Source organism: Vespa mandarinia, chromosome 14, assembly GCF_050613455.1.
Source record: "Vespa mandarinia isolate Hongniang chromosome 14, ASM5061345v1, whole genome shotgun sequence".
Taxonomy (NCBI): domain Eukaryota; kingdom Metazoa; phylum Arthropoda; class Insecta; order Hymenoptera; family Vespidae; genus Vespa; species Vespa mandarinia.
In genome coordinates, this window is record NC_140823.1 from 2,937,501 (window position 1) to 2,951,965 (window position 14,465).

At 27.6% G+C, this 14,465-nt stretch overlaps 2 protein-coding genes across 5 annotated transcripts in view; both read left to right on the forward strand.

Annotated features, from left to right (window-relative positions):
• Positions 1-4,102, forward strand: part of Oseg5 (intraflagellar transport protein Oseg5) — a 5,743-nt gene extending 1,641 nt beyond the window's left edge. The window contains exons 1-15 of one of the 3 annotated variants that reach the window (XM_035862223.2): positions 1-290; positions 417-595; positions 672-782; positions 915-1,093; positions 1,186-1,413; positions 1,494-1,615; positions 1,699-1,947; positions 2,019-2,182; positions 2,265-2,462; positions 2,537-2,687; positions 2,764-2,935; positions 3,020-3,142; positions 3,220-3,359; positions 3,436-3,583; positions 3,687-4,101. The exon at positions 1-290 is cut by the window's left edge and continues 489 nt beyond it. In XM_035862223.2, coding sequence (XP_035718116.2) covers positions 196-290; positions 417-595; positions 672-782; positions 915-1,093; positions 1,186-1,413; positions 1,494-1,615; positions 1,699-1,947; positions 2,019-2,182; positions 2,265-2,462; positions 2,537-2,687; positions 2,764-2,935; positions 3,020-3,142; positions 3,220-3,359; positions 3,436-3,583; positions 3,687-3,707 — 2,280 coding nt within the window. In that variant the 5' untranslated portion in view covers positions 1-195 and the 3' untranslated portion in view covers positions 3,708-4,101. Of the gene's footprint in view, positions 291-416; positions 596-671; positions 783-914; positions 1,094-1,185; positions 1,414-1,493; positions 1,616-1,698; positions 1,948-2,018; positions 2,183-2,264; positions 2,463-2,536; positions 2,688-2,763; positions 2,936-3,019; positions 3,143-3,219; positions 3,360-3,435; positions 3,584-3,686 lie in introns of all 3 variants that reach the window. The other 2 variants (XM_085661401.1, XM_085661403.1) reach the window with 2 other exon arrangements.
• A 972-nt stretch (positions 4,103-5,074) lies between these two features.
• Positions 5,075-13,558, forward strand: LOC118439941 (sodium/potassium-transporting ATPase subunit beta-2). 2 transcript variants are annotated; one of them, XM_085661260.1, is made up of 7 exons: positions 5,107-5,126; positions 5,510-5,736; positions 11,219-11,359; positions 11,769-11,888; positions 12,014-12,195; positions 12,411-12,690; positions 12,803-13,558. In XM_085661260.1, exons 2-7 carry the CDS (start codon positions 5,589-5,591, stop codon positions 12,904-12,906), a joined length of 975 nt encoding a protein of 324 aa, XP_085517386.1. In that variant the 5' UTR covers positions 5,107-5,126; positions 5,510-5,588; the 3' UTR covers positions 12,907-13,558. The 2 variants fall into 2 exon arrangements, with proteins under 2 accessions (XP_035718125.1, XP_085517386.1); XM_035862232.2 differs by having other exon boundaries at positions 5,075-5,736; positions 12,803-13,557.
• The last annotated feature ends 907 nt before the right edge of the window (positions 13,559-14,465 follow it).

Genomic DNA, 14,465 nt, shown 5'->3' on the forward strand with positions numbered 1-14,465 from the left:
CAATTTATAATTATTATTATTATCACTATGGTAACAAGAAGGAAAACAAATCGCATTTACGCATTTTTACATTTATTACTACAAAACTATTATATTTTCAAACGTTATATGCTTCGAATAATATGAATTATTATTATATTTGTAAATTGAATATCATTACTGTAATATATTGATAATATATACATATACAATACAATGAGATTTAAAATATCTGCTCAAAGTAGTAATGGTCACAAAAATTTAGTTACATGTGTAGCTTGGAGTTCAGCAGAGGAAATATTTTCCTGCGGGTAATTCTTTTTTCTTCATCAAAAGAAAAAAAAAAAAAGAAAAAGAAGAAAAAAAAAAAGAAAATGTAATTCCATTTGTAATAATTCCTTTTTTTTTTTTTTTTTTTTTTGTTTTTCTTTTTCCAGAGAGGATCATTTACTAATATGCTGGTATTTAGAAAGTGGAAATGCACATTCAACTGTTATCACAGAATTTCCATCGGATTTCTTTCCTACTTCAATGCAATGGCATCCACGTCCTAATCATTTAATAACAGCCAGTAAAAAGCAATCGTTAGATATACTTTTGATCACTACAGCAGACGGTATGTATTTAAATTTTTAAGATATTAAAAAATTAATAATATTATATATTATTCTGTAATATTTTATATCCAATAGGAAGATTTCATTTAGTTAATAAAAATGGTCGTATTGAAAAAAGTATCGAAGCTCATAAAGGTGCTGCTACAATTGGCAAATGGAGTACAGATGGTTCAGTATTGCTTACAGGTAATAAAACAATTTATACTAAGATAATAAATATATAAAAGATAATAAATGATATATAAAGTAATTATATATATATATATATATATATATATATATAATTATATATATCATTTAATGTGTGTGTAATTTTAGCTGGAGAGGATGGTCTAATAAAAGTTTGGTCACGTAGCGGTATGCTTCGTTCTGTAATAGTCAGAGGCAATACATCTATTTTAACATCAGACTGGAGTCCAGACTGTTCTAAAATATTATATTCACAGGGAGGATATTTATTTTTCCAATCGCTCAATTCCAATTCTAAACCTTATAAGGTTACAGATATATATTTGTTTTCATGTTTGATAATATAATAATATAATTTGTTATATTCTATTATAAACATTACATTTATTTGTATTATCAGTGGCATGCTCATGAAGGCCTTGTCTTGACTGTTTGCTGGAATCATAATCATGGATTCATTATTTCTGGTGGAGAAGATTGTCGATATAAAGTTTGGGATTATAATGGTAGTCTAATTTATAATAGTAGTCCTGGTGATCATCCTATTACAGCAGTTAGTTGGTGCAACTCGGGCGATTATTTTGCTATTGGATCTTTTAACATAATTAAACTTTGTGATAAAACTGGGGTTAGTATAATAATATTATATTTTCTATATTAATAAATTATATATTATATGACGATTTTCTTTTTATTTTGTTTACACAGTGGTCTCATTCTTTAGAAAAAATTAATGCTGGGAGTGTATACAGTATAGCATGGTCTAGCGACAGTACTCAGGTAGCTATAACTTGTGGAAATAATGTTTTAACTGGCCATGTTATAGGCAAGTAAGTTCTTCATACAAAATTATTTTAATATATGCAAATTTTTGGAATAATTACAATGATACTTTTAATGTTATTATATATAGAAGACTCGAATGGAATAATTATGAAGCTACCTTAATTAAAAGGAAAGTATTAGAAATTAGAGAAGTTGGTAATGAAGTTCATGAAATTATAGAAATATCAGATCGTGTAGTTCTATTGGCATTTGGTTTTGATCATTTAATTGTGATTACTCCAGGTCAATGTCACATTTATTCTGTTACAAATTGGAATACACCTGCAATATTTGACTTAAAAAGTAGCTCTGTATCAGCAGTCATTCTTGCAAATAAGTAAGTGAAATAAATTAATATTGTATACACGGACTTATTATTAATATAATGTTTTAATTATTATTTTGTAGACATTTTTTATTAGTGGAATGGAACTCTATAACGTTGTACAATTATCAAGGTCGTTTATTAGGTGTCCCTAAATGGAAGGGTATGACACAAGAACCTCTTTATCCACCTTGTATATCTTTATGCTTTGATACTCTTGTTGTTAGAGATCAGAAAAATGAAAAATGTAAATAATAAAAAATTCCAATAATTAAAAAACAATCTACGTATATATCTTTTTCTATAATAGAAATATAATTTCTTTTTAGTACTACATGTTTTAGAAATATCATATAACAAGCCAATTGTTGAAAGTCAATCGCATTCTCATCCTCAGAATATTACTCAATTGGCATTAAACCATATTGGAAATACCAGTGATCGACAATTAGCACTTATTGATATTACTAAAGATTTATATTTAATTTCCATAAGAGCAACAGGTTATGGGCGTGCATGTAAAATAGGTATTTACAAAATATTTTTATATTATTAAAAAAAAAAAAAAATGAATAAGGATAAATTAAGATATTATTTTTAGCTGCTATGGCACAAAATGTTATATGGGCTATCGATGCAAATGTATTAGCAGCAATGTTAGATGCTACTTTATCTGTATGGTTGTGTCCTAATTGTGTACATTATAGTGATCGCAAAATTATACGACGTACTAGGATCGATAAAGAGAGCAGGTTTGATATATAAATAAATTAATTATTGCTTCCAAACTGCGTGATATTTTTCATTATAAATTTATTTACTGTATAGTGAATTTGGTAAACAACCAACTATTGTCAGCGTTTACAATGGTATGGTCAATGTAAGGCGTGGAGATGGTGCTTTAGTTTCATCCCAATTTTATACTTTTTTCACTAGCTTGCACCAGCTTATATTACAGAAAAAATGGAAAGAATCTCTTTCACTCTGTCGCATTGCTCAGGTATATCAACGCTTATTATCTTCATTCCTTCAATATATCATTATCTTTACAATGTTATGTAATACATTTTTTTATTCTTCTTAGAATGAGATATTATGGACGTGCATGGCTATTATGGCAACAGATGATAAAGAATTGAACGTTGCAGAAGAAGCATATGCAGCTATTAAAAGATATGATAAAGTTGATTATATTCGACATATCAAGGTAATTATAATAAATATTATTACCATTATTAAACGAAATTAAATTAAATATATAATACTGATTAAAATTTATTTTAGAATTTACCTAAGATAACAGAAAGATATGCAGAAATGGCATTATTATCTGGTGATTTGTTAGCAGCCGAAGGTATACTTTTACAAAATGGATTAATTGAAGAAGCCATTACATTAAACATAAAAGTTTACAATTGGAATAGGTATTGTAATTTATTAATAACTTGTAATTTATTAATAAAATTTTCTCCTTTGACTTATATTATTTTATATATTTAGAGCACTTGAACTTGCTATAAGGCATAAGAAACAAATGGATGAAGTTTTAAATGCAAGAAGAGATTATTTAAAAACATTAAAAAAGGAAGAAACAAATTCAAGTTATTTAGCTGCAATGAATAATATATCTTCATCTTTGATACAACAGGTTGTTATTGATACTAAAATATGAAATAATTTTCTTTTTTTTTCTTTTTTTTTTTTTTTTTCCTTTTTTCTTATAAATGTAATACTGTTAAATATTTTCGCAGGCATCATCGTCAATAGAGTGAAATTATTTGATGATATTATTAAAATATGTAATAAAATAGAAATGTTTTAAAAATTTCTATCGTCATTCTTATAAATTAATTTTCCAATAAATCACTATATATCGATATTAAATCATTACAACTGTAATTACATTTGATTTTATCTACATTGAATTGTATATTTCGGGATAGAAGATGCGCAAGCGTTTGTGTATATGTATGTATGTGTATTAGTGAAATGATTGCGACAGGTGGTCGCATCCGGTATAGACGCTACAGTGGTAAAGAATTTTCTGTCTACGTATTAAATCTATAACGACGAAGAGTGCATCAAAGTTATACGGAACATTTTCCAAAGGTCAATGAACCTTAAATGACGATATTTTAATCGATATTCACTAACTATAATTAAAAACTATTAAGAAAATTTAATTAAATTTCATTTCCTCTATGTATCCAAACAATTTATTACTACTCCTTATTTATTTATATTTCTACTCCTTTTTTATTACTATTATTGTCATTATTATTATTATCATCATTATCATAATCATTATCATTATTATTATTATTATTATTATTAACATTAACAGATCACATAAACGTGCTCGCAGTGAAAAATAATATATATGAAAAATTCATTATTCGAATTACATTCACCATTATTTTATATTATTAGAGAGAGAGAGAGAGAGAGAGAAAATAAAAAATAGTGGATAATATTTAAGCAAGAAAAGAAAAAAAAAATAAGAAATTCTTTCGAAGAAGTTCAAATTTAATTTCAAATGTTATCGAAAGTCCGATTCCAAGGTCAACGAGTGCAGAGACCACGTACATAGATACCACATACATACATACATACATGCATGCGTCCATTACATACATCCATACATACATCACACACACATCCAACATGTATCCACACACTCATACATACACTCATACATACATACACACACACACACATCATACATCACACACACTCACACATACATCCTCACATGCACACATACATACATCACATACATTATATATATATGTATGTATGTTATATATAATGTGTATATATATATATATATATATATATATACATATATATATAACGAAAGAGAACATGGAAGATATGTAAACGTTTGGTGGGTATAAGACGTGATCGTGGCAACGCCCGTGTGCGTGCATGAACGTGACACGTCACGGGCAACGGTGAAGCAAGCAAGCAAGTGGCAGGCAACCCGAGCACCGTTTAAATGTAGTAGTTCGATGGATATAAAGAGAAGGGGTAATAAGAGAGAGAGAGAGAGAAAGAGAGAGAGAGAGTTAGAGAAAGAAAGGAGAAGGAAGAGAGAGAGAGAGAAAGAGAAGAGTATATAAAAGAGAGGTAGAAAGAAAAAGAGAAGTAGTCAAGCAGGATAGACAGAAGAGATAGTTACGTAGAAGCGTGTTAGTCAATCTACTGACGCCGAACGGGATAACCGTTGAAAGTTTTTGATAGATCCGAACCGATCCGATTCGATCATCCTCGACAAACGTCGTCGTCGTCGTCGTCGTCGTTGTCGTCGTCGTCGTCGTCGTCGTCGTCGTCTTCATCGTTGTTGTTGTTATTGTTATTGTTATTATTGTTCTTTCATTTTTTCTCGGTTATCCCTGTTATTTTATTTTTCTCTTTGCATTCTTTCTTATTCTTTTTCTTTAAATTGTGTAATAAACGTAAAAGAGAGAGTGAAAGAGAAAGAGAGAAAGAGAGAAATAGAGAAATAGATAGATACATAAAGCTAGAGGAAAAAAAGAAAAAGTAAGGAAGATTGTATTACGCATCAATTTAGAATTTGAAAGAAGAAGAAGAAGAAGAAGAAGAAGAAGGAGGAGAAAAAAAACAAGTGGGTCCACGTGTAAGAAGACGAAATGGTTGCGAAGGATTCGAAAGTTGTCACAGCGGAGCTGATGAACCCTTACGAGAAACCACCGGCTATGTCTACTGGTCAATCGTTGAAGACTTTCTTGTATAATCATGAGAGTGGTGCTTTCATGGGCAGGACCGTCAGTAGTTGGGGTAAATAAAAAATGAAGATATATTTATAAATAAATATATAAATACATATATATATATATACGTGTGTGTGTGTGTGTGTGTGTGTGTGTGTGTGTGTGCGACTTGTCAAAAATTCTTTCTATAAACTTAAAAAAAAAAAAAATGTTAAATATGGATACCAAGAAAGTAAAATAATAAGATTTAGAAAAATTCCTATTATTACATTAGTATCAGGTGCATCAGTATGGGTGTATCAGGTAACGCGTCGGTCAATGTAAAACACTGACCGTTTCCCGCGTTAGCTGGCCTTCGATTTTAGTTCATTTAGCTCATCAAGATCATTATATTTATTAACGATAATTCTATACTCTGATATTATTGCTCATTGATTTATATCGTAATACAAAACTCATTTGGAATATCAATCAAGCATTCGCTGTAAATTATTTAGATATGAAAAGGATTATCGTTATATATTCGATTATTGGTACGCTTTATGTATCATGGCGGTGTACGTTGAAGGCATCGATGTCTTCGAACGTTCAACATAAATAGAAGCTTGGCGTGTGAATCATCATTGTGTTCTTGCTCTTGAAACAGGAAGTATATTATCGCTAGGATATTTTGTGCCAATAACCTTTTTTTTCTCTTTTTCTTTTCCCCTTTTTTTTTCTTTTTTTCTTCTTTTTCTTTTTCTTTTTTTTTCTTTTTTTCTTTTTTTTTTTTTTTTACACATGATACCGTAATTTTTGATCTTATGTAAATACATACATAGATACATACACATGTAATACGTAATATACTGTTCATGTAATTTTCTTTATCTATAGTTGTTTTGTTAATTTTCTCAACAAAGTCTCATATGTGCCCGTAATCAAATGTATCCTATTATTCCCGACGGTATTTACGTGCCAATCCAATTGGGGAAACAATTTCCGACGTTTTCTCTGAACGATCATTAAAAAAGAAGAAAAAAAAAACAAAAGAAGAAGAAACATATTAGAAAACGTTTAAGTACCGTTAGAAAACTTTAAGAGTTATTTGAAAGAGATTTTGATAATATGATAATTAATTATTCTAATTAGATTGAAATCATTATGAAAGACTCGTTATATTCCTAATCAGAGCAATGAATGTGTGATATATATATATATATATAAAAGATAGCTGTTCACATAATAATACGTGTTAATTTAGAGTGTTACATTATTCGAAGGGAAGAGGATTAGAAAATAAGGGTGTGGTATGTTTGTCTTTGTGTTTTCCTAATCGATCGGACGAAATAAACTATACGAAGTATGGTACTTCGTTTATATACCTGTTGTCCTTTTTCTGTTTTTTTTTTTCTTTTTTCTTTTTCCTTTTTTGTTGTCTCATAGACGACAGACGATTACGTTACAAGTGATTATAAATTTTATATTTTATATTTTTATATTGAACAATTTATATTTTCATTCAAATATTTGCCACAAAATAAAAAAGCAACAGTAATAATAATAATTGATTAATAATTAGTTGTAAACTTAGATGACGAATTAATCATATTCAAGCATAATTGTTTACAAAATTTCTTAAATAAATCTATCGATATAAATATTGAACAAAATGCATTCATCTCATTTGATATGTTAATCTTAAAAATTAGTAAGGGAAGTGGAGAGAATTAGAGATTATATTTAAGTATTCATTCATTCATACATTCATTCATTCATTCATTCATTCATTCATTCATTCATTCATTCATCATATCACTCATTTGGACGTTTCAAGAGACAATGCATTTATACAATCACAACTGTGAGATCATCACTTTCAGAGTAATAAACTTGGCAAGGCTATAACACGAAAAATGCCTTCTCTCATCCCTTTAATTCTTCAAATGTACAGTTTCCGTTCTCTTCCGGTTCATCAACGACTCTAACAACGTTGTAAAACGAGCCAAGTAACATAGGGTGTGCTGGGTTTGGGGGAAGAAGAGAAGAAGTAGAAGGGGAGGTACGGAGGGCCCTCTTGTTTTCGTTAATCTCGACAATTTAAAACAAAGGGAATGATACTTTGATCCTTAATCTAATCTTTTTCTATTTCTCTATTTCTCTCTTTCTCTCTCTCTCTCTTCCTCTCTGTTTCAATAGTACAGGAAGACCCACAATAACAATCGGATAGGGTTACTGTGTGTGATTGTGTCCTCTCGTGTAATTAGCTCAGAAGCCTGTCACTGTTTCACTATTGCAGTTTTATGCAAATTACACTGAGCTTCAAAATTCACCTCACGATTTATCCTTGGTAAGCAATTGACCTCGACACTGTTACACTTCGAAGTTCCTCATCCCTGTATCATTGGTTCCTGTGTATGTCTCTCTCTCTCTCTCTCTCTCTCTCTCTCTCTCTCTCTTTCTCTCTTTCTCTCTTTCTCTCTTTCTCTCTCTTTCTCTCTCTCTTTCTCTCTGTATGGACACAAGTGTATGGACATAGTAACACGTTCATCAAAGCTTGCTCCTCGTTATTTGATATTTATTTGCTGTTCACTGACAGCTCATTTTTCTTTTTTTCTTTTTTTATTTATTCTTTTTTTCTTTTTTTAACTTCATCAGAGTACAGAGTAAATTAAAATGAATTATACGCAGAAACTCGATTTGAATTTGTATCAAATTTATTCGTAAGATTTATTATTATTAATTCTTTACAGATCGATCAGTTTTGTTATTTGAAGGTAGAAATTATGTAACGTTACTATTATTAATATAAAAAATGAATTATCCTATGAATGATTTATATTATATTTAACTTATGCAATGTTTACTATATTCTATTAAAATAATATATATTAAATTGAAGTTAATATGTTCGCATAAGTTAGTTTATAAGATTATAAGATAATTCATAGTATAGTTATATTTGGTATAAATTAATATAACTATGTTATTACTTAAACGAATTATTATGAATTATCTACACCGTATTAAACTTATATATATATATATATATATATATATATATATATATATATATATTATATTTATACCTAGTAAATATTAATCTTTCGATATGAACTAATAATTAATTCTGTCGTAATAAAATAATGTAAGATGTGAAACATGTGTGCACACGGACGTACATACATGTATCTGAGAAAGTAATAAAAATCAGAAATATTTATTTTCATTCATAGAAAATAATTTTGTTAAAGAAAAAAAAAAGATCAATCTTCTTATTTCTTGTTCAATTTTACAAATGTTCTTTTTTTCTTTTTCTTTTTTTTTTTTTTTTTTTTTTCCTTTGAAATTCTTTAGCAATTCTCGCAATAGGTACTCCATCCTATTGCCTTTATAAATAACTATTACTAATCGGATTGAGAAAAGCTGAGTGGCACCGATCGGACCTTGAAAAGAAAAACCTGGGTGTCAAAGAGAATCACTAGTTCTAATGCATCGACATGATCACACAGTTTTAACACTTCTTTTAGAAATTATTTCTATTGTGTTTTGTTTGCTAATATATTCAAGTAGATTTCTTTTAAAAGAAAAATGAAAAAAGAAAAAAACCAAAGATATGTCTAAAACGATTTATGTAGAACCGAAAAGACCTAAGCGCATTCGTTTCACCGTGATTTCGCGTTGGACACAATGCTTAGCTCGGCTGTATGGTAATTGTTAAACTTCCTTCAGCGTAAACGTGTACAACGAGGTCAATTGGCGTTAAATGGAAGCATTATAGCATTACGTAACTTAGGACCATTCTGAAGGGTACACCCACGCGACTATAACCATAGCTTTTGTTCATTCTTTGTCGCCTGAGATCTATCGTCTGGGAAATATATATTTTTCTAAATCAAAAGATATATCCTAGCCTTGCGAAATTCTTTCACTTTTTCTCTTTCTCTTTTAGTCTCAATACATTTAATCCCTAGATACAACAAGCTAGAAATCATTTCATTATTATTATAATTTTAACTTGTATTTATAACTATCATAAAATATATATATACATATATATATATATATGTATGTATATAATAATATCTAATAAGTTCTTCTTGATTTATATATTTGTTATAAAACCGAGTAACGTTATGATCTAATTAAATTTTCTTTGTTTTTTTTTTTTCTTTCTTTTTTTTACAAAAAGATTTACATTGAGAGATCGTCTCTGACCTTATCACGTATGGCCCCGAGAGATGATAACTTGCGTGACCATCGTATTGCACAGAGGTCGACAATTGTTGACTAAAGTGAATCGGTTAATGTAAATGTTCGTGTTCTGACTGACTTTCAACATAAGAGGAGACAAGATAGTCTATATTATTATTCCATTTAGTCGTCTTAAAATAATATGATTTAAATTTAAAATATTATCATTTATTTTATCCTTATAATGGATAATATATATATATTTTCTTTTTTTATTTTATTTTGTAATTAACATTTTGTTTGTAGTAAGTTTTCTTTCTTTTTTCTTTCCCTTTTTTTTTCTTTTTTTTTTTTTAAATTATGATCAAGCCGAAGCATATTCATTCAATATGTCTTCCAATTTCATTTCAGCTTGTTCGTTCGATAGAAATTGATAAGAGCTCGATAGCATATGTATTCATACTGTCGGATCACAAATCAAACACGCCGCAAGACCTTGCTTAGAGGTAAATCAAGTGGCGTGTGTATTGGTATCAATATCCAAGGATCGTATAATAAAGGCACCTTGAGCGTGCACATGTTCAAACGAGGACACGTTCGTATTAGATTTATGTTCGAGTATTATTTATCTATGATACCCCTATCCTCACCCCCAACCCTAAAAAAAATTCATATCTTGGATCATCAAAGATTAGTACAAAAGAACAGGGCGCGATATATATATATATATGTGTGTGTGTGTACCAACTCATTTTATTTTTAATAATTTAATAACTTAATTAAATAATTGAATATTTTAATTAAAAAATTTAATCCGATTGGTAATTAATTATGTATATCTAAGAACACTATTTATCTATGATCAAAAGAATTTATTTTTTGGATTATTAATACAGTGCGAAAATTGATCTATTATATTAACTCTTTTTATAGTTATATTAATCTAAGAAAATATTTAATTATATGATTAAAGTCCGAAAAAGATAAAAAAAAAAAAAAGAGAAATAAAATAAAATTTAATTAAATATTGTCAATCGAACAATCGACAAGTTTATGTCAATGGTATAGAGGAAATTATACGAAAGATGACCTTGCAAGACATCCAATTGAATCTTAATTGAATTGTTCCACTTGACCAAGACCAAGACACTATGATCTTCCGCTAAATTGGAACTCCGATTAATACAATTATCTTACATTACACAACGTAATGTCATGACTACTTGTCGATCAAGTCAATTAAATTTTAATCATCCTGAAATAATGATTTAGTGTAATCTTTTTTTTTCTCTTTTTCTTGTCTTTTTTATTACAGCAAAAAAAAAATATATAGCAAATCATGCAATTAATTATAAATATAATCTATTTTATTGCAGGTAAAATAGGGTTGTTCTATTTGGTATTCTATGGAATACTGGCAGCATTGGTTGCAATTTGTTTTTGGGGTTTCTTTCAAACTCTTGACCCAAGGATACCTCGATGGCAATTAGAACGTTCTATAATTGGAACTAACCCAGGTATAATATATTGAATTGATCAATAAATAAAATCTCACAATTTTTAATATTTTATATTTAAATAACATTACTATTTGTTTATTGAAAATTCTGACATAATATAGCGAAGTATTATAAACAATAATAAACGATAAGTAATATAAACAATACGTGGTATTTTACACAAATTTTGTTAAAAAAAAAAAACAAAAAAAAGAGAACAATATTTAATATTTTATAGGAATTATTTGAATAAATAATTAAATCCTATAAAAAAAAATATAGTAGTGTTTACTATATATATATATATATTTTTTTTTTATTATTGAAAATCTCGACGTTATTTATCAGTCAACACTTAATATTTATATTTTATATATAATAAAATGTATATTGTATAAAATTTTAATGATAACTTGGAATTTTGCAGGATTGGGTTTTAGGCCGATGCCACCAGTGGAAAATGTGGAAAGCACATTAATTTGGTACAGAGGAACAGACAGTGAAAATTTTAAACATTGGGTAGATTCTCTTCAAACCTTCTTAAAGGGTAATTATATATTTTTTTTTGTTTTTCATATATTACATTTAGGTCTAAATTGAAATGTGATTTCTAGAAAAAAAAAAAATAAAAAACAAAATAAATAAATAAATAAATAAATAAATAATTTGTAGAATACATAACACCTGGCTCTATTCCTGGGCTTGGTGCTAATATTAACAAATGTGATTACAATCAGCCACCACCACCTGGAAAAGTTTGCGACGTGGATGTAAAAAATTGGCATCCTTGTACAAAGGAAAATAAATATAATTATCATAAATCGGCGCCATGTATTTTTCTTAAACTGAACAAGGTAATTTTTTTTTTTTTTTTTATAAAAATTAAAATGATTTAATATTTAAAATTTTTAAATGGATTCATACGGACAATTAAAATTAAGATTGATTTGAAATTAGAAATGTTTAAATACAAATGATTGATCTATTTTATAATAATATACTTATCAAAGGAGTATTACATTATTTATTGTCTATATAATAATCACAATATGTATTCTTATTTATAAAGATTTATGGCTGGAGACCGGAATTTTACAATGACACGGAATCCTTGCCGGAAAAAATGCCACTTGATTTGAAGGAACACATTGCAAGTTTAAAAGATAAAAATTCTTTAACACTCAATACAATTTGGGTCTCTTGCGAGGGTGAAAACCCTGCTGATCAAGAGAACATAGGGCCAATTAATTATTTACCACGACGAGGTTTCCCTGGTTACTTTTATCCCTTTGAAAATTCAGAAGGATATTTGAGTCCATTGGTCGCTGTTCATTTTGTAAGACCACGTAGTAAGTACAAAAAATATTATTACAATATTTATTAGAAATAAAAATAGGAGTAAAAATAAAAATAAAAAATTATAGTTAAAATTTCGTTTACAATTGTTTGTTTCTTTTTCAGCTGGTATTTTAATAAACGTGGAATGCAAGGCATGGGCCAAAAATATTAAACATAGCCGCCACGATAAATTAGGTGCTGTTCACTTTGAACTAATGATAGATTAATGTTTTAAAATGCAGATCTTTTTTTCGATTTATATTTTAAATATAAATACCTGAGCTATCATTAATTTTTATACCTCTTAGGTTCTGCATAGAATCTGACAATATATGTATTTCATCTTTAATAAATTATTACATGTTTCTAAGCATTTTTCGCCATGTAAATCATGTAGGAAATGCTTAGAGTACAAAAATAAAATATCCTGGGAATAATAGTTCCTTAAATTTAATCCTGATAAATTTTTTCTTTTTTTTCCAGTTGATTCTTTTATTATATCGATCAATGAATTAATCTTAAAGTTTTCTAAAATTATATAATGAAAACAATAATTTTGAAGAAAAAATAAAAACAATTTTATATCATAATTACTGTTTAAATAATTTCCATGTAAAATAATATGACATGTAAAGAAACATTGACAAGTATGATATAATTTATATTAAAAGTATTACGTGTTTTTTTTTTTTATATATAGCAACTGAATAAGAGTTGTTGACTAATATAAAAAAATAATATCGTATACAATACTCAATTGTAATAAAGTTTTTATAAGAATCAAATTAATGTATAGAATCTTTGCATTTGCATTTCTATTTCAGCCAATTTTTGAAATGCTCAGATTTTTTGTATAATATTATTGTACATTTTGACGAAAAGAGATCTGCATTTGATTATATACACATACACATACACACATATACATATACATACATATATATATACATATATATATATATATATACATATATATATATACATATATATATGTATATATATACATATATATATATATATATACATATATATATATACATATATATATGTATACACACATATTAAGTTTAAGTATTGAATGTAATTAAGTGTTAATGACTAAATAATTACAAGAAAAACAAAAAAAAAAAAAAAACAAAAAAAAAAAACAAAAAAAAAAAAAAAGACAAACTGTACTCTCGTTAGTGTAAATTTATAAGATTTTTGCACGTTCTATAGATAATATTGATGTATTTTATTATTAAAATGCACACCAAGTTTTTCAGTGAAAAACTTATGCTTTTTCAGGAAAGATTGTTGCACTTGCAAAAAAAATCCGCGGGGCGATTTTTACTTAGGTAGCGTTATTTTTTTTCTTTTTCTCTCTCTTTTTTTTCTTTTTTTTTTTTTTTATATATATAAAAAATATTTCGCAAATTAATCTTCATAAAAAACAAAACGGAATAAAACAAAACGAAGAATACTTCGCTAGAATTTAATAATTTACATTTTGAATAGATCACTATTGTCTATATATGCATGTGTGTGTCTATATATATATACATACATACATATATACGCGATTCATTTTATTTAGTTGTAATATTTCTCGAGTACAATTTCTAACTTACAACCAAATTTAAACGATCATTCAGTATTATTAAGGCCATTTAAATAAATATCTACTTTGTTAATATAGGATATGTGTTTTAAGGAAAAAAAAAGCCCCAGAAAATAGGACAAACTGCCGAAACCAATGTTCTTCCCCGAAAATACACACATATATATATATATATATATATATATA

Bases quoted from the DNA above. Each gene is read 5' to 3' on its own strand.
- LOC118439941 (XM_035862232.2), top strand. From the start codon at position 5,589: ATGGTTGCGAAGGATTCGAAAGTTGTCACAGCGGAGCTGATGAACCCT. The intron at 5,737-11,218 runs GTAAATAAAAAA...ATTTTATTGCAG, and splicing joins CAGGACCGTCAGTAGTTGGG to GTAAAATAGGGTTGTTCTAT. The intron at 11,889-12,013 runs GTAATTATATAT...AATAATTTGTAG, and splicing joins TCTTCAAACCTTCTTAAAGG to AATACATAACACCTGGCTCT.